Source organism: Salminus brasiliensis, chromosome 1 (genome assembly GCF_030463535.1).
Source record: "Salminus brasiliensis chromosome 1, fSalBra1.hap2, whole genome shotgun sequence".
Taxonomy (NCBI): Eukaryota; Metazoa; Chordata; class Actinopteri; order Characiformes; family Bryconidae; genus Salminus; species Salminus brasiliensis.
In genome coordinates this window covers 77,466,846-77,475,401 of record NC_132878.1, presented here as the reverse complement: position 1 = coordinate 77,475,401, position 8,556 = coordinate 77,466,846, and the positions used below count along the sequence as shown (strand labels likewise).

General features: G+C 38.1%; 1 protein-coding gene across 1 annotated transcript in view; it reads right to left on the bottom strand.

Annotated features, from left to right (window-relative positions):
• Window positions 1-8,062: 8,062 nt before the first annotated feature.
• Window positions 8,063-8,556, bottom strand: part of LOC140564368 (uncharacterized) — a 179,097-nt gene continuing 178,603 nt past the window's right edge. The window contains exon 31 of the mRNA XM_072689769.1: window positions 8,063-8,551. Within this exon, the coding sequence (XP_072545870.1) occupies window positions 8,458-8,551 (94 nt within the window). The 3' untranslated portion in view covers window positions 8,063-8,457. The remainder of the gene's footprint in view (window positions 8,552-8,556) is intronic.

Genomic DNA, 8,556 nt, shown 5'->3' with positions numbered 1-8,556 from the left:
GGAGGAGTCAGGGGAAGCACAGTGTTCACCCAAACCCAGGTCATAGCAAGTTCACTAAGAGCAAAACAGCTTCAGGCTACTGTTCTACTGTAGCTGAACAACTGCAGTGCTTTGATTTGCATCAACCCATAGAAGTGTAGAGTTACTACTGCTGATGTATCAAATGTATATGTAGCAAAGGAGAGTAGTATTGTCTAGATCCAGAAAATATATAGATCATACTGACCACATTACTTCAATACTATAATAAAAGTCCTCTTCAGTTCTCCACTTGAGTTCTCACATCGCGCAATGTCTTTACTGGCCCTCGAAAATGATCAAATAATCTTTATGAAGACAACAGCTATTAACAACAGTACAGCTATTAACTGTCTAAACAAGGTCATGCATGCCAACTTGCCCTGGCTGTTGCAGACCGACCATTTTGAGCGGCGTTTAACCCACACTACCTGTGTTGTACATTTGTACGACATGAGGAGATTTTGTGTCTCTGTGGGCAGAACTGGATTAGAAACTGACCTGAACTCTGTTAAAAGACAGTGCTGCCAGAGTGTTCCAGACATAAGGGAGATGGAGGGTCTCTTTCTCATACTCCAAAGTGCAAGGATAGAATTTTATTCATTTAAAACTTTACGTTGAGAACAATGTGCACAGCAAACCTAAACTGTCCAGTATCCTAAGCTAAAGTACACCGACACAACAAGCATGAAAACTAATATCTTCTAGTTTTATATCTTGCTTCTGATGAATTCATTCACGGTTTAGCTATAGTTAGCTTCAAACTCAAATTATGTTGGGAGCAGTGTTAATGTACATTTACAAAAGACAAAGAACCCTCACAGAAAACAAGAAGAAAATCTATATTAGCAACTGTGGTTAAATATTTGTACATTTAAATGACAAAAGCTCTGACAGACTTGTGTGTTTGTAGGGTCTTTTCAGTTTCTAGCCCACCCACGCCCCTCCTTGATGCTGTGCCTGACTCAATGTGGTCAGTAAATACACCAACTTTCCGCACCCACTTTTGGATTGTGATTTTAAAGAAAATAGTATTGAAGGTCAAGGTATTGGAAGCTAACTAACACTTTTTTTGAATAGCAAAACCAATGTGGCTGCAAATAAATGTACAAATAAATGAAATGTGTCCAGAGTGATGAGTACAGATGTAGAAATAAACAACATTAAGATAAAATTAATACCTCTAAAAAGGAAATCTTGAAGTGGGTAAACTAATATAAAAGATAATTTCAGTATAAGAACAGATGATTTCAGTATCTTATTAATCAATACATCAATCCTTTTTTTCTGAATTCCTGAAATATTAAAAAAACTAAAATACCTTAGATAATACAGCTAATAAAGGATGTACACTGTAAATGTTATTGTACATAAAATAAACAAGGGAAGGCTTCCAGTCATCTGAACGCTAGTATATGTCTGCTTGGACATGTACACTGAACAATTAACCGTGAGTTCATTTTGATGAGTTTCTTGGGCTAAATGGTTTTTCGTTTTGAAGAAATAAAATAAGCTTCTTTACACTTTTCTCAATCTTACTGACCAAGGCATTACTGCAAATATTTGCAGTTTGCTTTAGCCAAGCCCGTCTGAGATCTGTGCTGTTTTTACAAGAACTCCAGCCTCATGAAATTTCTAATTAACTTTGCATTCTGGAGGACACTTTAATGTTCCTCAGCTTAAGAGGGATCATGGCCATCATTTAATTATGAAGAGGCTAATGACATTCTCAAATATTAACCCAGCTCTTTAAAAAGCCTCTGACTAACTAACCTCTTCCCGAGTCTGCGTGAGGAAAGATGGATGGGCGTAGGGTGGTGTGGCTTAGTCTGAAATAATAAGAAAAATCGTAAAAATTCAGATTAGTATGAGAACAGGATTTCATAGTGCAAACAATCTCTCACCCACAAGACATTCACCTGCCAAACACTAGCAGTATTCAAGACCTCTGAGCACCTGAAACCTTCAGCCTTCAATTAGAATGTCGAGATTTAATGAGGTTTAAATATTTAAATATCTCCTTTAAAACATCCAAAAAAACCGTCGGCACTGTAAGTGTCATACATTCCTGCTATGACTCAACCATGCTTTCAAATTGAATTCCAGCCTTAATCGAGGCAGAATCAACATATAATAACAAAAAATCCCGATCAATGGGTCGAGGCAAAGCAACAGTGGGACATTGTTAGTGCTAAGTGCATTCAATCTAGCTCACTTCATTCATAAAAGGACGTGAATTATAGCCTTTTATGAATAGTGAGTGTAGAAATTAGAAATCAAATCCTGTCTGACTTTATTCTAGCCCAGCAATCTATGCAGATTAGACAGGGGCAATTTAGCCTTGGCTGCCATGCTCATTTTCTCACCATTACGCTGAAATGAAGTAAGACGTTCCATTATTATTTAGACCGGGAATGGTGGTGGGGGGTGGGGGAGTTGCTGGAAATTACCTTCAACTCCCCCCTATCCCCCATCTGCCCGACTCGGTGCAGTCATTATTTCAAACATCTTAGTTCGAATCAATACCAGTAATGATTCATTCGTTTGATTAAGAGGGGACTCCATCTGTAGGTGTCAGGTAATTATCGTCATGACCCATAATGAGAATATTTCACAAGTCTCTCGCTGCTACTTTCTCTCCTCGCGCTGTAATCATCTCTGGCCGCCTCCATCAGTCACGTATGAGGGGCACTGCACTCGTTTGCCACTGCGGGTCGAGTCCACTCCGTCCCACATGACCCCGCACCACCTGATTCACCCCATCAGCTCGCCTGAGGCTAGACCTCATTTGATACATCAAACTGATGGTCAGAGGCTGATTAAAGATGCCTCACACAGGTTTTCAACCTTTCGGACAGTTCTGCAATGGCCTGATGACATACATATTCAGTGGTGTGAAACAGGACTGCATAATGTGGACAAAATAGCATATTGCATATATATTGCTACATACTGCAATTGTGATATGCCTTATGATATGGCGAACCATTAATATGACATAGTTAATCCTATCAAGCCTTATGCTTTTTTCAGAGATAAAGTTAGAGACTATAGCTTTGCAATTCTACTGATTTTCTAAAGGTATTTCTTATTTAATCACTGAAATGTAAACATGTGAAATATTTATAGATAAACTTACCCACGTTTTACAATGGTGGTCCAGTCATTTTATTAACTAGGGGTGGCACAATACCACTTTCATGACTGATATGGACATAGCAACAATGAGTACATGCAGATTTCGATAGCAATTTCGATAGATTTTTTGATAGTCTTACGTAACTTTATTTGCCTCTTATAAGATAATGAAGTCATTTTCAGGAGATTCTGGGTTTAAATATGTCAGAATTTAGATATTTGTACAAATCTGACTATGTTTTGATTATGAATTTACTTCACTTCTGCAACTGGAGTTGGTTAGGTAGGGTATTGCTGCTTGTTATAGTATGTGCATTTGTCTGTAAGTTACACTGATCCTGATTCTTGGTTTCCAGGATAGTTTAAGATAACTGGATTGGATTATACTACTTTTCTTTGTTTTGTTTTTTTTGTTGTTGTTGTTTTTTTTCATCCAGCATCGAATGCCGAGTATCAGTGTTGGCACCCCACAATTATTTACCATCAAAAACCACCAGAGAGCCTACACATCCTCTAAATGTTATATACATGTTGTTGATGGTAGTAATCTAAAATATCCTTCTGTGAATTAGCCTTAGGCATTCAACTAAATGTTAAACTGAATTATGCAAAAACAATGGTGGGATCCTCTTTAACTCTAAACATGAAAAAAAAACAGTGTTTGGTCATTCAAACACTGATCAGCATGTGGAACTGAAACCTTTTATCACGACTGTGTTACTATATAAAAGAAGCTCCATGCTGCCTTTATTGTTAGATGCACTGTGAAAACATCCAAGAAATTCCTACTCTGAAGTGTGAAGTATATTCCTATTCATGTTTGCTTGATTAAAAGTGTTTGTTATCACATCCTATGAATTGTTTCAGCACTGTTTTTGCACCAAAACTCTGGAGAAGCAAAGATTAAAATCAAATGGGTTTTATGTTTGTTGGATCACATGACTGCACACTCACAGAAACTCATTAGGAAAGCTCAAAGTTGGTTAGGATACTCACATTTGTGAGCTGTTCATTGGGAGAGTTCATTTGCAGCCTTTCAGCATTGCAGAAAAATATTAATGATTGACGATTAAGAAACAATATATTTTACAGCTCCTGCCTCAAAGAATTACAATAATAATGGAGTAAATCACAGAGCAAAGTATTTGAGTTAATTAAAATGATATTAAAGGGTCAAATAAATATATTGTCTTAATGCATGTTCAATCATACAAAAAAAATTAGATAGCCTGTTATCCTTTGTAATATAACTAAACACATATAATGGAGGAAACATCTATACAATTATATATATATATATAATATAATGTGTATATATATATATATATACACCACAGCAGCTGCAGAAGATTGGAATATGGTTAGAGGGGATTTTGCAGGAGCCTGTCTTACTTAAACCTCAGACATTTAGTTTGGTTTGCTCTTGATTGGTAAAGTGAGTGTTATTACCACAGATAGCTCTCTGAGGCCTTCAGAAAGAAGGTTGTAGATGTCTGGCCGTAGATGTAAAAAGATCCCAAAACCGTTCTACTGTCTAGAACATAATTTCAAAGTGACCCTGCTGCCAACATGGTCAGGTTAGGCTGTCCCAGCAAGCTCAAGCTCAAGAGCAGACCACAAAATGTGCAAAGTCATCTCCAACAATCCTAAATCACAGGACTTACAGGTAGCTCTTGTAATAGCTGATGTTAAGATACAAGCATGTACTACCATAAAGAGGCTGATTTTCATGGAAAGTGCGCAAGTGTGCAGATCTTTTGTGTTAAGGTGGCAGAGAGGAGGATACTGCACAAACTGCTCTCCATCATGGACGATGATGGTCACACTGCACACCATCATTATGGACCAAAGGAGCAAGTTCAGTGGCAGGTTGCTGTCACAGAGCTGCTCCACAGAGAGACTCAGGAGATCCTTTGTTTCCGAGAACCATCGGGCTCTTCAGCTCTTCCCAGTGGAGCCGGAAGAGAGAGGAGGATGGATGAGGACTGTATCTCTTATGTTCAATAATAGGTTTATTTATCTGCACTATTAACACTTTACTGTACATCCTGGACACTACTGACACTTTAATACCAATATATGCACACGTTAATTCAGTACTGCCTTTCATCTCCGGTTGGTTTCAAATGCATATTTTTCATGTATCTGTCTGTCTGTCTGTCTATCTATCTATCTATCTATCTATCTATCTATCTATCTATCTTTTCATGGGGTGTCTAGAAGTGCTGTACTTCAAATTAATACCACAAAAGACACTACAGTCACAGACTATAGACAGGTCCAGTTATGAGGCAAAGCCCTTTGTTTACAAACATTTGGAGTTATTCTATAGAATTAAAACAGATGGACCACAAATACCAGAACTTAACCTGTGTCACACTTCCAAAATGTTGAATTGTGACAATTGTTGAAATGCTGTTCAATACTGCACACACCATGCAGTCAGATACTGCACAAATAATTGCCTATATACACTAAACATGTGCCCACACAAAAGACTGCTGCATGTGTTCAACTGAGATATCTTCTCTGTACTTGCACAGCATTCATTTCTCCTAGTGTGTGTGACAATACCATCACACTGTACAGCTCTGTGCTGATAAAATAGTTATAACAAAAGTAATATTAAAAAACACCTGTCAATATAGTGTACTAGTGTGGCAATGGGCAACTGTTTACTGCCCTTGTTCAAAGATGATTTGGATTTTCTTTTATTATAGTTTAGATTTTTCATTTCATCATTATTTAGAGTGCCATTTCTCTTTGCTGTCACACGCACACACACTCCACATAGCACTGATATGCTTATCAATTTGGCAAGAGGAAAAAAATGCAATGGAAAAATGTCACTTTTTGCCTCTTTTGATAAGATTTGTTTTCATTTTTGGCTGTTATCTGGGGACGTGAACCCCCCCTTTTTTGTGACCTGTTTGAAGTTTGAAGACTTTAAGCCTTCCGCATGTTTTCAAATCAGACAGCAGCCGGAGCATCAGAGAGCCGTGCTCTTGCAGGCTGGACAGGGAGATGGCCTCATGGAGAGCCAGGTGGGTTTACCTGCTGCTTGAGACAGATGCCTCGTGTGAGCGCTGTCAGAAACACAAGAGGAAGCTTCTTTATAAGAAGGACAGAGTCTTTATGCTTTTGCTTTTGAAGCGGCCCAAGCACTGTCCTCACTGTCACTGCTAGATTAAAGAGGCCATATCAAGGAAAAACAAATTTCCATCACTTTTCTTTTAATGAAAGAGTTTGATGTCGTGCACTGTTCACTCCTCACTCCACACAGTCCATATATGGGAACTAAGCTGGAAAAAAAACAGACCCTTCTGTTGTGATGCCATAGTAATCAACACATTTACATAAACTGCTGTTCTGAAGTTTAGGAACAGTGTTTTCAATGCAATTAGTGCTATTTAATAGCAGATAAACAGAAATTATTCTATTATCAGTCCAGTGCACCTATACAGGTTTCCAATGATTACACATGCTGTATATACATATACCAAGCGTAAGAATCTGAGCCACTTTGACAAGAACCAAACTGTGTTCAAAACATCAGAAGGGTCTTGTGGGTTTTTTGGGGTATGCAGTGATCAGTACCTACTAAAGGTGGTACTGAACAAAAAATGAACAACTAGTGAACTGGCGACAGAATAAATGGCACCTGAGGCTCACTGATGTGATCCTTTTAGGGCTTACCTCACATCTTACAGGACTTAAATGTTCTGCTGCTTGGTGCCAGATACCACAGGATGCCTTCAAAGGTTAAGTGTACTAATGTTGTGGCTGATCTTTTTTTTTTTTCCCCAAAATATTTTTAATAAAACGCAAACATGGTGAACAATTATCAAGACAGACAATGAAACAGAACATGTAAATGTAAATCTAAATGGAAAATATTTAAAAAAGAGTAATATTTTAACATCATTAACATATGAAAATAGAAAAAAATGCCTTGTATTTTGTTTTTCATAACATTTTTATATATCTGGTTTAAGAAGTACTTAGAATTTTGTAAAGCATCTCTGCCTAATTTAGCTGCACCCATTCACACTGAAGTTACAAAAATTATTTCAGCCTAAACTGCCCCCCCCCCACACACACACAAAAAAGGGCAAAATACAGGGCAGCCAATGAGAACAGAGAATTTACATATAATTGAAGTGGTCAGTTTTATTGTACAAGGTTTCTCGACAAACATGATTTATTTGTATGTTAATAAATCAATCTGAACACATGTGTTTCTGATAATATTCTTCAAATCAATCTTTGTAAAGTAAAAATCTAACATTTTATTAGTTTGGATGGAGACATGAACTCACAATAAAAACTTGGCAACAAGCAACATGGTGAATCAACTGTGTGCCAGCAACTAGAATTTTTTAACAAACATTAAAAGGCAGAGTTTTTCTTCATCACATGTGGAGCTGCTTCTCCAAAACCAGCTAAAAAGCAACTCAAACAGAGTTACAGAGAACTGAGTTGACAAAGCTTACTTTCCCCTAATGAGGTGGTACAACTCTCTGTTCTCGGCTGTGTCCAAATACTTACAATGTCCTTTCTTATGTTCTACCTTTGTTTACTCTCTGTAGTTCATGATCTCAGCAGTGGTAGCTCATTGGTTTGGTTCTGTGATCTTGTTTGATCACAAGGTTGTGGATTTGATACCCAGATCTATTAAGCTGCCCCTGTTTCATCCTTGAGCAAGGCCCTTTACCCTTACTGCTCCAGGGCCACTGTAGTACGGCTAACCCTGCGCTCTGACCGTGGCTTTTTGAAGCTGGGATGTACCTTTCAGACATATTGTACTTAATGAGTGTTTAAGTATTGTAACAATAAAGGCTTCTAAGTCTTAAATATTCGCAGAGCTGATAAGCAATTGGGGCTACTACCAGTGGAATGCTACCAATATGTGACTAAATGAATGTGAGCAGATAAGAAAGAAAGGTTTATTTAACTGTTGGGAGGAAGCCCTTCTGTCACTTTTCCAAAATGAAAACAGCCTACCTTTTGTCACTGTTTGCACCTTTTTGTCAGGAGCAGAGGAACAGTGGTTCTGTGCTGTTTAAACAAGGTCATGCCGTAATGCAACATGCCATCCCTTTCAGAAGACACCACAAAAGTGGACCTCATGGAGAAATATCAAATACGAGAAGAATGTGGGATAAAGACCCTTTAAGAAAGGTCTTACTATGAGGACAACAAACTCCAGCAGAACTTACTGTCCTGCCCTCTTTAAATGTTAAAGTGAGGTGGTGCTTTAGATCCATGCACCTTGCCTTGCCTTGCGTTTTACCTGTTGATTTAGCAACTCGATGGACACTCGTCGGATCTTAACCTTGACTGCATCTCTTCCATTCTGCTCTGGTTCTTGGCCAGCGGGTTCTTGCACACATTCCTACA